At 35.5% G+C, this 14,792-nt stretch overlaps 1 protein-coding gene across 1 annotated transcript in view; it reads right to left on the minus strand.

Annotated features, from left to right (window-relative positions):
• Positions 1-3,771: 3,771 nt before the first annotated feature.
• The window catches only part of LOC105101509 (transmembrane protease serine 11E), a 14,476-nt gene continuing 3,455 nt past the window's right edge, over positions 3,772-14,792 (minus strand). Inside the window, exons 2-7 of the mRNA XM_064489278.1 lie at positions 14,684-14,786; positions 10,889-10,927; positions 9,499-9,676; positions 8,232-8,491; positions 7,493-7,635; positions 3,772-3,933 (exon numbers count right to left, since the gene is read on the minus strand). Of these exons, the coding sequence (XP_064345348.1) occupies positions 3,772-3,933; positions 7,493-7,635; positions 8,232-8,491; positions 9,499-9,676; positions 10,889-10,927; positions 14,684-14,786 (885 nt within the window). The remainder of the gene's footprint in view (positions 3,934-7,492; positions 7,636-8,231; positions 8,492-9,498; positions 9,677-10,888; positions 10,928-14,683; positions 14,787-14,792) is intronic.

Here is a 14,792-nt window from a genome sequence, read left to right on the forward strand (position 1 = left end):
ATCCCAAAGAAATGAATACTTATGTTCATACAGAAACCTAAACACAAATGTTATAGTACCTTTATTAACAGTAGCCAAAAATTATAACCAAGTCAAATGCCCTTCAGTGGATAAATGGTAAACCAACTGTGGTACAACCATACTGTGGCTGTGGAATAATACACAGCAGTAAAAAGGAATAAACTGTTGACACACACAACCTGCATCGATATCAAGGGAATCATGCTGAGTGAAAAAGCCAACCTCAAAAGTTTACATACTTTATGATTCCATTCATATACCATTCTTGGAATGACAAAATTATAGATGGAGAATAGATTAATGGTTGCCAGGGGTTAGAGACTGGGGATGCTGCTAAGGAGGGAGCCAGGTGTCTGGATCATATGAGGAATCCTTATGATCAAACTATTCTGCATCTTGACTGTGGCGGTGGCACACAAATCCATATGTGAGACACATGGAACATGCACACACATCCACATGTATAATTACATGTTTTAAAAACTGATAAAATCTCAAAAGGTTGATAGATTGCCTCATTGTCAACTTCCTGGTTGTGATATTGTACTATAGCTAAACAAGATGTTACCATTTCCAGAAACTGGATAAAGGATACACAGGATCTCTCTGTATTATATTTTACAACTCTACATGAGTCTATGATTATCTGAAAATAAAAAAGTTGTTTTTAAGTGGGTAAGGAATTTCAGAAAAGAGGATGTTATGGCCACTTGAGGGAGTCAAGGAAAGCTTCACGGAGGAGGCATCATTGGAACTAGACTGTAGCTCTTGATATGATCCAGTCACTCCATGGTTAATAAGGTTTATCATTTTTGAAAGTTGAAATGAAAAATTAGAATAACAGTCGGAGAGCAACTTGACAGAATGTTTTAGAATGACCCCGATAAAACTTCTTTTGCAGAATCAGAATTAAAGAAGAAACAAGCCCATTCTGTTGCTCTAATTATGTTTCAAAAATAATTATTTAACCTATTATAGTCAAGATAGTCAAGTAGCAATCATATAAAACAAGACTGTAGTTTTATTACAGTAACAGTTATAATAGCACCATTTCTTGAACACCTACTCTGTTCCAAGAACTTTGCTAGAGAAGCACTTTCAAATATTATCTCATTCTAATTCACACTACAGTCATTTGAGGTAAATATTATTATCCTTACTTTATGAATGAGTATACTGAGGCTTAGAGTGTTTATGTAACTGGCTTAAATCACATATTTAGTGTAAAATCTGGGATTATTTCTTAAAAATCAATGTGTAAAAATAATAAAGCTGTATTTTCTACATAATACAAAAGTAAAAAGGTAGTTCAACAACATTTATTGAAAGACTACTATGCACAAAGCACTTCACTAGGTGCTGTAGGAAGAGAGATAAAAGACGTAGCTGAGGAACTGCCTGCTTTTTTCCACAATAAATAAGTATTATTTCAGCCATGACTTCTTAAACTTTTCCAATGAAGTGGTTAAAACAGACAAGTCCAAGAATGCTGAAACTTTTATATGTTATCTCTCAAAAGAAGCTGTCATTTAAAAAATCCAATACTGTATTATCTATTTCTCTGTGCACACAAAGTTTCAGCTGTTGCTCACATATTCACTATGGCTTTAACTCTACTTCTCAAATCTTTCATTAAAATATATATATATATATATCTCCCTGAGAAATATGATGCCATTTTGAAATTAAACATCTAAAATTTGTCCTTAATTTAAATCTCTTCAAATGTATTTGCAGAAGAAATTACTTACATCACATGGCTTAAATTTTATTTTAGTTTGGAAACTCACCTCCAGATACCTGAAAAATACTATTCATAATGTCACTTTACCTGGATTCACTTTTAAACGCCTTCACAAAGATGAACTGTGTTCTTTCTGTTTTACAAGACCCTAACATAGAATGTCTACTGCAGTTTTCATTATTACTTGATGGTCCTGACGTCGTTCTTCCCTGTATCTACCTATAGCTGTGGGTGCCATCTAGAGTCCCAACGGCAAAACATACTCCAAGGGAAATCAGTTTTTAACGGAACACTGAGAGTAATGTGGTTTGAAATGTACTTGTCTTTGTTTAAAATTCATCATTTTCCTCAATTTTTAAAAAGTATTTCATTAAATAGAATAAAAACAGCTTATGCAAAATGTTTAACACTGTCGATTCTTGTCAGATTTCATATCTTATTTTAGCCAAGTGCCTAAAATTTGATCAGTTCATATGCCAATGTTATTTGGGCTAATAAATGTCAGATTTTTCCTACTAATGTTACTTTCAAAGTGGTTATGGTACAATACAGAATTTGTATGAGTAGCTGTATACGATGAGGAAAGGGTAATGGAAAGATTGAGTGAAATCTCACCATTAACATGTACGTGTGCCATGGCACCAGTGCTTACTTCATAATGGCCCGGGTCACTTGAATGTTGTGTCTCTAACAGCCCAGTAGTGGTTTACCAAAGCCAAAATTATGAAGGTGGTTGATATTAGGCTTTCTCTTCAGTTTTCTGTCCAGGCAGTGAGCAACTCGGTGCCATGCTAGATGTAACAGGGAGGCAGTTTCCAGGATGAATTCCCTCTGATATCTTTCCATCTAAGCCCAGAGGAGTCTAAGAGGCCCATGGTCCAAGTGTGGAGTGCAAATGCGATAGGGGGAGGAACCTGCAATCATCTCAAAATAGAGGTCCCACCTCCAGCTTTATTTGCACAGCTGCAATTACACACTAACACTGGGTCCTTATTCCCCTTCAAGGCTTTGCAGTTTGGGAAAGCTTTAAATATAAATACACAAGCAATTGGTCATAATCCTATTTCATCCATTAGTTTGTACTGAATCTATCTTCATTCCCTCCTATTCAACTGTACAAAAATCTCACCATATAAGGTATGCTGGTTGATCTTAAGTGAATTTTCATTCTAGTGAATTTTCAAATTTTAAAAGAATTTGCAATAAATTGATTATTGACATTTCCCCATCTTTCCCTTCTTCATCAATTATCATAATGTCAAGCAAAAGGATGATTTATTATTATTATTATTATTATTATTTATTCTTATTATTATTAAATATTGATATTCTTAGTAGTGCAATGTTACATAATTATTATTTGCTAGAACTTAGAATAAGCCCATTATATAGAGTTTGTATACTTAGCGTTGGCCACAAGAAAGCAGAATCTTCCCCACATTTATCTCTGTAGTTGTTTGCTGGAAATAAAAATAAAGCTGTATCTTGGTTTCTCTTTAGTTCCTTAACTTAGTTCCCATTCTTTTTCCATCATGAAGTATTTGGTATTCTGTTGTCTGTTTGCTTGACCTTTCGTAATGATTATGATCATTTTCCTCATTCCATAAAGAAAAAAATACTAATGCTTTTCTACACATGAAAAATGTAGTTCTTTCCTTTTCATATTTCCTTTCAGTCTCTGTCCTACACCTTGAAAGTGGAAATTTACTGATATGAGAGAAGCTGAGGAAATGAAGGAAGGGATCACTTCAAATTGTGTACGTGCATGAGAAATTGATGTTAACAAGCTAAAATCTGATGACAGTAAACTTCTAGAGAACAAGTGAATGCAAGTTGGGACGGAATCCATCTGGCAGAAGTTAGGAAGGACATATATGCACATACAAGCAGACAGTTTAGTTCGATCAGACAAATCTAGGTGATCTGCAAGGCTTCTTCTGCAATTCTGTATCTTTAAGAATGGCCTGTATATAAAAATGTGTTCTACTCTACTGGGTTTTTCTCTCCTAGACACCGGTTTTGGAAGCGATCCAGCCCCGGAAAGCAGTCACTCTAGTATAAACGCTGGGCTTATTGGGTGCCCCGCAACCATCGCCCCAGCTCACTATTCCAGCAAGGTACCAGGTATCTCTAGCATCTGGAGTAACCAGTGGTCCTCCGGAATCACCCTAAAGGAAAAGGGAGAAAGTAGTCATTAATAATTTAGTTCGTTACAGAGAAATCTACTACTTTTCTAATTTGAGTTTAATGAAAAGGGCGATTTTCAAAAGTCTTCTATGTGCTCCCCTCTACCTATGCCAGTGACTCACGGTAAGGAGGAACTCCCCTACCTGGAGAACTGGCTTAGACTCAGGGTTCAGAAAACTGAGATTAAAGGCGCCATCTCTTTGCAGAATGGTACTTATCTGATACATCCGTCAAAGCAACTGTCCGTTTTCTTTATGAGTGTGACACAGTTCCCAAAAGAAAGGTGAAGGGTTTATTACCGATGAAAAGCATGGACATTAAAGTCAGACACCTGGGTTTAAATCTCAAGTCTGGCCCTTCCAAGCTAAGACCTTTAATTTACTTCTTTGTAATGCTTCTAATAATACCTACCTCCAAGGATAATTTTGAAGATTACGGAAGACAGTGTATGTAATGTGCTTACCATGGAGCCTGGCACAAAACAGAACTTAGTAAATATGTATATAAAATCACAAATTCCACACAATTGTTTATGTCTTGCAAACTCCAAAGGGCTGTTTCTTTATACAAGTCATAAAAACAAGGTACTGGATGATCTTTCTGAAAAATCCTGGGGTCTCTATTCACTGACCACCCGTCAACACTGGAACAACAAGCTGGAAAATAAGGTGACATCCAGCAAGTATCAAATAGAGAAAGATGTAATCTGCTCTGCTAACACTAGTTAGCTCACACTCGAGGAAAAAGGAAAAGGGGAGTATGGACGTTGCGATGACTTATACGTGTTTTGTTTTAGTAAAGGACAGAATAATGGGAGTAGAAGTACAATCTTCAGGAAAAAAAGGAAAAGGTCTCAGCTCCACTACTGCACAGGCAGAAGCCTTTGAGGCTTTATTTTAAGAAAATGTTAAAAGAATCCCTGTGCCTGGGAACCTTCTCCCTGCCCAGAGAGACACACCCCAGACTTGCTTAATTCTTGGGTCCTGGCAGGTTACACTTCCTCCTCTACTGAAGCTACATTCCCATGGGCATTGTCTAAGCCTCTGCAAGCTGGTATTTCTACTCTGTTGTTTCTGTGCATTTTTAACTTCCTCTAAGTCAGCCACCAGCCACTCCGGGCATTCTGCCTACCTACACTGTCCACGTTGTTTTTCAAGGTCCAGTTAATTGTTGTTAATTCTCTGCTTACAAAATTGCACAGCCTTTGAGGGGGGCTTTTGGTCTGTATCTAACCCTATTTTTCTCATAAATCCAGTTATTTTTAGCGAGTGGTTTAGTGAGAAACAGAACAAGAAGCTTATTCAAGAATATATATATACCACAACAGAAACTTTTAAAACGAGAAAAAGAAAGTCAAACCAGGAAGCAATTAAGGTGATCAAAATATGAAGTAAGGTGATGGACTAGATGAGGATGTTAACAGAAAGAATGGAGACAAAGAGATAAATTTGGAAGAAATGGTAAAGGGGAAAAATATTCTATAACTTACTTGATTACACGTGAAGGAGATTTAAGAGTAAAAGAAGATTCCAAGCATAATAAGATCCAACAACACAAATGAGAAAGTTGAAAATGAAAAAACAGGTAACATTTCATGATGCCTGTTGAGTTTAAGATGGCACATACACACATTTTAGTCTTATACTAACAATTTAAAATATATAAATGGAAATGGTTTTGAAGTGGGTGGAAACGTGAGACTGAATTTGGGCAAGAGGTTGATTTTGGAGATATAGGTTTGGAAGTCACTAAAGTGACAGCTGATTTAAAGAAAAGAAAAGATAATTTCTTTGAGTGAGTATATAGAGAGCAGAAAAAAAAAATGAAAAGATTCTTTAGGAATAGCCAAACTTAGAGAGAGGGAGAGAAAGAGAAACCATAATAAGTAACCAGAAAAGAGTGATTGAAGAAAGAGGGAGATTAGGAAGTCAGCATATTTCAGGATCATAGAACCCAAAGAAAGATCATATTTTAGGAGGAGGTAGCCACATGTACCATCATGTTTGAAAAAAATGAAAAAATAAGAAGTTTCAGCAAAGAAATGCCATATATAAAGGATCAAATGGAAGTCTCAGAACTGAAAGATATAATAATCAAAAGAAAACTTCCCTATATGTGCTTAGAGAAGAATGAAGATGACAGAAGGAAAAAAAATCAGTAAACTTAAAGATAGAACGATAGAAATTTCTCAGTTTGAACAACAAAGAAAAGGCAGAACAGAAAAAAAAAAATGAACAAGAACTCAGGGACCTCTGAGAGTATAACAAAAGAGGTAACATTCCTATCATTAGAGTCCCAGAAAGAGACAAAAACGTATAGGGCTGAAAAAGTATTCAAAGGAAAAAAATGGCTGAAAATCTCCCAAATTTATCAAAGGACGTAAACCTGCAGATTGAAAAGCTAAGCAAACTCTAAACAGGATAGCCCAGAGAAAGCCATGCTAAGATACATAATCAAACTTCTGAAAACTAAAGACAGAGAAAAATTCTTGAACACAGGGAGAAATGACACCTCACCTATAAAGGGAAAACAATTCTAACAGGGGAATCCTCATCAGAAATCCCAGAGGGCATGATTTAAGTGCTGAAAAAAAAAGAACTGTCAATCTTAAATTCTATATCTGGCAAAATCACACTTTAGAAATGCATAGGAAATAAAGAATTTTGAAAATGAAAAAAAAAAAAGATCTAAGGAAATTTTTCACCAGCAGATCTACATCAAGAGAATGGCTAAAGGAAGTTTCTGAAACAGAAAAGAAATGATAAAGGAAGAACCTTAGAAAACTAGAAGGAAAGAAAGAACAGACTTCCCTTCTCCTCTTGAGTTTTCTAAGTTATGTTTGGCACTTGAATCAAAAACATTGTCTGCTGTGGCTCTCAATATATAAAGGAGAACTATTTAGTATTTGTATTTATTAATATTCAATATTATAAATGAGAAAGGGTAAAGAGCCTTAAGGGGAGGTAAGTTTTCTATTCTAAACTCCACTCAAACTAGTAAAATTCCAATACCAGTAGACTGTTGATAAGTTATGTGTATTTAGCTAAGAGGAACCACACAATTTTTCTACAGAGAGAATCTTTTGTAGGTCAAAAACACAAATAGCTAAATCAAAATGGAATTCTTGAAAAAAAAAAGTTACTGTATGGTTCTGTTTACATGACACTCTCAAAATTACAAAAGTATAGAGATGGAGAACATATTAGTGATTCTCAGGTGTTAGTGATGGTGAAGTGGTGGGTGAGGAGAGTGAATGTTATTATAAAGGGAAACCTCTATGCTGATAGAAGAGTTCTCAACTGCAGTGATGATTACACAAATCTGCACATGTGTTAAAAAAAAAAAAAAACCCAAAACCTAGAAGCACACATTGTACCAAGGTTCATTTCCTAGCTTTTACATTGTGCTATAGTTATGTGAGATATAACCATTGGGAAAAACTGATTGAAGGGCCTCTCTATACTATCTTTGCAACTTCTGTAAAGCTATAATTATTTTAAAGTAAAAGGTGAACAAAAAGTTATGCAGCAAACCACTTACGAGGCATGCATCTCTATTTCCCTTCAAGGAGCCAGCACATAACATTCTAGGAGTTATGGTATTATTGTAAATTTGTGGTTGGTTACAGGTTTCAGTGTCGATGAAATCCACTTGTACTTGCTGAAGACAATTTTGACTGATATCTAAAGGGAAGAAAATAGACTTTATATTAATAGATATACATATATTCTGTAAACCTGTAGAAAATCTTTTATAACTATTGGATAAGATGGTGGCACAGAATCTTAGGATATGTATTTTGTCAGATACAGTAATATTTGTGAAAATTTTTTTCTATTTTAAATGAAAAGTTAGGTGCCTAGGAAAGGACCTCAAGTTGTTTAAGTAATTTTTATTCCATTGTTGGGCTTAGAAGGTAATTTCAGTAGGTAAGAATGGTGGCTTTATGAGTCTCTGATCCTCACAGTTGGGTATGTGTGTTAATGATCCCTAATCTCTGATGTAGTTAATTCCCTAATACAAATTTCAGACATAGTCACTCTTTCAAACACCTTACCAAGCACCATGACTAAAGTAGTAGTGATGAACTTGATAGTAACCTAAGGCATGAAGGAATTTACGTGTCTTCTAAATGACTTGGTTCACAAGTAGAGCCTGGCTTGGCCCACGTCCACATGACCAACCATCAACATATTTCGGCATAATGACATTCCATTCTTTAAATGCATTAGAATACTGAATTAGATTACTATGACTTGACTTTCTCCCAGATGCTCACTTTCATTTCGCAGTGCTCCAAATCCTGTCACGAACATCACATTATCGGGGTGGAATTCATAGGATGCATCAGGGAGACAAATTCTGTGTACTGCATTTGTGTAAGGAACGGGGCTAGAAAGCTCTGCAACCGAAATATCATAGTCGTGCGACGGGTATTTGTAATTTTCATGGACAATTATCCTCCGGAGGCCCCGTTCTATTTTCGGAGGCATTAATGTTACTCCAAAGGAAGCAGTCCATCTGGCTGGGTCCTTATACCTGAGGAGAAAGTATGAGGAACAAATTTCACTTTGTACATGTTATCAATATAACCATTTATATTAAATAATTCAGTGGACAGGTGTCAATATAAGTTTTATTTGTTAAATTATAGTTTCTGTATATAGAAACAAATTCCAAGCTAATGTTCGGAGGACAGATCTTGTGGAAATACCATGGTGGCATGTTTCTCAGGCTATGCATGCCTCTCTGCATGCTGAGTCACCCCCTCTAGACCCTAGGATTGTTTGACATTGCTGGGCATCAGTGTCTCCAAGGGGCATTTGGAGAGCAAATCCTGGACAGAATGAGAGAACAGAATGTCTTATTTTATGTGCACCATGTTGCCTATCTATGAACATACACAATTCTCTAAAAATCAAAAATGCTGGAGGCAAGGGTATAGCTCAGTGTCAGGGGACATGCTTAGCATGCACAAGGTCCTGGGTTCAATCCCTAGTACCTTCATTTAAAAAAAAATCAAAAATGGTACACAATAATTTAACAAGGCATTACTTATCCTGTATACTGTAGACATTTTGCACTGGATTGGAAGATTGAATTGAAATTCCTTGAAATATAACTAGTCAGCCTATTCAGTTGTATAATTTTTTTCATATTTAAGTTTTCTCTTACCATGTGGAATTTCCCCATTGGTGTCAAACCTATAATCTACCTGGCCTCCATCGCTGATAGATATGCAGTAGAGATATACAGCTCTTCTCTTTAACACCAAGCTCCAAATCCAAAGATGACTTTAAAATTCCTGCTTCCTTTGACCAACTGTTGTGTAGTTGTCAATGGATAATTTATCTACATGTACTTTGATGTCACTTCCATTGCCAGACTCTAAAACCTCTTACTAAGGTTTATGAGTTCCCCGCTCTCTTTGTGATGTATGTATTATCTTTAATTTATATTGAACTCGTCTCTCATGAGGTATTTCCTTCCTGCCAAGCCCACAATCCTTTGCTGACCCTCAGTCATTCTCATGGATCAGGATTTACCTTCTAAAGCAGTGGGCAGCACTCACAAGCCATGTGCCATTAATTAAAGTCGCTCCACAGCGATGTCTCCCATCCCATCGCAGGCTAGCCTGCCACGGCCATTCATCCTCTTGTGCCTCTGTCCCACCAACAACCATGACCCTATATTTTGCAGTTTTGTTCCTTCGTGTCCCACAGCCTGCCAAAGAGAGATGTTGCATTAGTTAGCAGTCGCTTTTAAGTATCAAATTGTGTCATTATGTCTCAAATTTCTTATACTTTGTATTCCAGTAGTATCAAACATTTTTTCCTACTCTTACCTTTCCTTAAATTGTAGTGTTTCATATTTAACTCCTATTCATTTTGTAAGAGTTAAATCAGTCATTACTTCCTCTAGAATGCCTTCTCTAATAATTCCCCTGCCTCCAAACTGGATTAGTTACAACTTTCTTGATTCTTACAGAATAATAATAAAAACAGTAAACTCTTTCTTTCTATGTGTGTGTATATACATATGTACATATATCTCCGTTTATATATTTCTACTAATATATATTAGTAATATATTATATATATGCTTATGATACTAACATATTAGTACTAGAATATATACACATATATATTATATCCTTGTTGCCTAACACAGCACTGGCACATAGCAGGTTTCCAATAAATAATGGTGGCAAAAATATATGCTGTTTAGGTAATGAGATCATCCTTTGGTTTTATGTTTAGTTAGGTTTGTGAACTAACCAACTTTCTGAGCTGGTGAGTAGCACATTTCCTTCCAACTTTCAAGATAAATGTATTGTGTGCTAATTCTGTTGACTATGAAATGCATTCTCTAAATCAGAGTAGGGTACTATGCTATAGGGGAAGGGAAACACTAGGCCTAGAGTCAGCACTTTTAAAATATGGGTGAAGGTATTATCTGGACCTTCAACAATTTCATCAGTATATACCCCAATCTCATAATTGTCTGCAATTTTTATAATATGGGATTAATATTATCAAGATTTTATTTAGTGTACAGTAACACTGCTTCTGTCTCTACCTGAAAAAATATCAACATACAGACCACTTTTATATAATCTTTAGAAAACTTTCATGAGGGTATATTGTAGATATCTGCAATCAAAACAGTGAGAATTTTTTTGCCTTTTCTTGAAAAACTGCACAACTCACTTCCACTACACATCTGCCACTGGCTCCACACATCTGTTCCAAAGCCCTCCCAATTTTTATCCTTTTGCAATAAAATGTGCCTCAAATATAAGATAAAACACCATAGATGTGTACAGATCAAACTTTATTCTGACCCTATAATACCAACAAAGTAAGCCTAAATAATCTAGAGTTAACTTTTTACATTCAGGTAATGCATCTTTAATAAATAATGTATTAAACTTACAATTGCTCAGAAAGTCGTCTGTTTCTGTCTTGTTGATTTCTGAAACACAGAAATGGTGAATAGAACAGGGTCAGCGTATCAGAATTACATAATGCCTCTGAATACTTCAACAACTAAAGGTTGCTCAATTCCATTATAAGATAATAGCTCTAGATTGTTTAAAAAACAAACAAACAAGGAACATAGGTAGTTTATCATAGACTTAGTATGTTCACTGCCTTGAGGAAAAGGGAGGTTTGAACAGTGTTTCCTAAACTCAAGTGTGACTGAAAGTCACCTAGAGAGTGTTGTTGCTGTAAATGCCTGCTCCTTCCCGGTAATTCCAACTCGGCAGCTCTGTGCTGTGAGGCAGGAACCTGAGTGTTACAGCAGGTGCAGATGTTCCACAGCCTCTCTGCGGGCAGTGCCGCGCTATAGTGCTGATCCCCCAAATACAGTGATATTTTTATTGACCATTATTTCAGATTTTGTTTTTTACTAAACTCATAGACATAGTTCCATTTGTATAACATATCTGAGTGGTGTGCCCCTAAATTAGTCCTCACTCCCATGTTATTAAAAACAGTGTTATGGAGGGCAGCGATAAATTAGAAATTTGGGATTAAAAGATAACACACTATTATATATAAAACAGATGAACAAGGACCTACTGTTTAGCATAGGGGACTATATTCAATATCTTGTAATAGCCTATAATGAAAAATAATCTGAGAAAGAATAGATGTAGATAAACGTATAACTGAATGACTTTGCTATTTAACTGAAGTGTAAATCAACTATGCTTTGATTTAAAAAATAAAAATAAATAAATAGATATATATACAAAAAGAAAACAAAGAAAGGAGAAAAAAAATTTAAAAATTAAAACAATGTTATCCTTTTACAGGTCTTCTTTCTGCTCAAGTTTTAGCAAGACAATTTGCCCTCAAATTGACATTCAGTTTGCCCTGAAATTGACTAGCCAATGACTCCTTAGATTGTTGATTTCTCAACAGTTAGGCCCTAATCCTATCCAGATACTAAACCAACAGTTACATCAAACTCTAAGCACTCAAATTTCATGGTTCAGTAGATTTCCAATGACCAAACCTATTTCCTTTGAACGTGGCAAGATGGGAGTTCTAACTGCAAAAAAATAATGTTAATTTTTCTTATAATATTTAATAGTACTGATTTACAAAAAAATAAAATCTGTATTCTAGAGAGGCTTCCTTCTGACTTTCTCCATTATGGCTATATTTGAGGAAAATGACAAAAATAAGGAAGAAGTGACCATTTATTCTCAGTAAATATTTTAAAACACCACCACTAATCTCCTTTTTCAATAATGTGTTCTCTATCTCAAGCTTTCCCTAGAGAAAATTCTGGCTTTTCATGTTGCTACTGGTAAAAAAAAAAAAAAAAAGTAATAAATGACCCCAAGTAGAGTCACTTGTTCTAAGCCCCACATCAGCAATTAAGACTTAATATCTAGCCTAATTGTGGTTTCCATCTATCCCAAGAATGTAACTGCTAATCAGTCAATCTGGCATCACCTGGTCAGCACTAGTGAAGTAATCTGCCTGACAGATTTGCAAATCTGCTTGCAAAAGAAGGTGCCCTTGCCTGAAACAATCTACTCTGCTAGAAAGCCTCCTTGCCCAACCTCATTCTGTCTATAAATGTCTTCCATTTTGTACAGCAACTCAGCTCCTATCTATCTGCTAAGGTGTGGTGCTGTCTGATTCATGACTCATTAAATAAAGCCAATTAGATCTTTAAATTTATTCAGTTGAATTTTGGCATTTTACAATACTACTGACAGGACTGACTTCACGGATGTGTGACTTGTGTGTCTGCACTGGGTCCTGCACTCATTATGAACTTACACTGGGTTTAATGCTCACTGTCTTGAAATTCTTAATAATTGTTATCTCATAACTTGTGCTTGGAAATGAAGTCTGATAGGATAATAGAGCATGGCATGAGCAGAGGAATACACAATGTGTCCATGGGTTCTTGCCACCCCATTTGCTTATACCATTCACAATACCCTGTGAACTAAGAATTCCAGTGGACCCACAATGTTCAGCAAACTCAAAGTGAGTACAAAATGAGTATGTGATGCCTACCACTAAGGAAGTAGAGGACACTGGCAGTTTTTGTTTGAAACAGAGCTTGCTTTGAATGCCAAAGAAGGCATTGGCATTCTCATTAACACAAATGGCCAAGGGACCCTAGCACATTCTTTCTTGCTCCTGTTACTTCTTTGCATTAGCCAGTAGCTTCTGCTGAAAATAATGACATAGAGGGATCTTTTGGTCCTTTGTCATATAAACAGAAGGTAGAGAGCATTGGCAAAATGTGCCAGTATCAACGAAAAGTTTTTTAAAAAGCGTGATCTAGACTTGTGTAGTGTTTCCATTGATCTGGTAACCAAAATACATGTATGTATGAGCTGTGAAATACAGCTGTATATTTTTATTATTCCAAATAAAAGTTAAACACTTTTATATTTACATTTGAAATTGATATATCACAATATAAAGGTGAACAGCGAAACTCATGCTAGTAATTTTAATTTTTTTCACTTAGAATAGCATTCATTAACAAATAAAAATACCATCACAAGTCGAAAAAGACTGAAAGAAGAAAATGTTTTATATTTTAGTACCTTTAACAGCACATTTTTATTGCTTTTCAGAGTCCAACACTTTAATTTTGCACTGGGATCCACAAATTATGTAGATAGCCCTGACTAATGAGCCTCTTTTTCTAAGTAAGTAGAGGGGCTGACCACCAGGTTAGGCCTCTAGTTTGGTTTACCAGCTTTTATACTACTACTTTGTATTCATTCTACTTGACCCCTATCCTGTAGTTTCTAGTGCTGACATTTCAAATATTGTATTCCCTAGCCACATGTGCCCAGTGAGCTCTTGAAATGTGGCTAAATTGGAATGTGCTATAAATATAAAATATACACTTGATTTCAAAGCCTTAGTACAAAAAATACTCACGAATAGTATTTACATGGACTACTTGTTGGAATAGTACTAATTTGGATATATTGGGTTAAATGTGTAAGGTATTTAAATGTATTTCACATGTTTATTTTTACTTTTTTTAATGTGACTACTAGAAAATTTAAGATCGCACATGTAGCTGGCATAGTATTTCTACAGACTAGCTTGTTTTTATTTCCACTAAGGATCGCCTATGTTCCTTACTTTCTAATAATGAAGACCTAACACTGCTTATTTTGTCCCCCTGCCCTGACAAAAAAAACAAGTACCCCAACCACACAAAATTATCAGACTTTACAAGTTAGTTGTAAAACATACCAAAAATAAGTTATATCAAAAAATTAATTATAAACTTTTCATTGGTAACCTGGAAGCAGGTAACAAGGTATATTAATGACATTTGAAAGCAAATATGTGGCTGGCATGAGCCTTTCTACACATCATACTCACAGGACATAAAATGTAAGCAACAAGAAAAAGAAGGATAAATATACAAAGAAGCTTTCTCCCATTTATCACTGGATTCTATAGCTAAAGTGAAAAACCCAATGTAGACAAAGAACCCAGGCTCAGGAGTTACTGATAGACTTGCATGGGTGGCATAAGTTTAGGGTGGTATTAAAAATTTTTAAACTTCCTTTGGACCAACTTAGTCACAAAGAAATGTTCTGCTGGTGGCAAGACCCCATAATAAAAGACATCCAAAACACAATTTTTTAAAATCAATGCCCAAACTTATCCTGGAGCTATTGTATGTAAGAGAATTGAACTAAATAAGAGGAAATAAACTTACTTTTAAGTACAAATAACTCAAGATTTAAGTTAGGGGATCCTACAGCATCTTGCAGCTTTTCATGTAGAACACGCTGAATAATTATATTTGTGGTTTCAGGATCCTCAGT

Source organism: Camelus dromedarius, chromosome 1, assembly GCF_036321535.1.
Source record: "Camelus dromedarius isolate mCamDro1 chromosome 1, mCamDro1.pat, whole genome shotgun sequence".
In the NCBI taxonomy this organism is placed as follows: Eukaryota; Metazoa; Chordata; class Mammalia; order Artiodactyla; family Camelidae; genus Camelus; species Camelus dromedarius.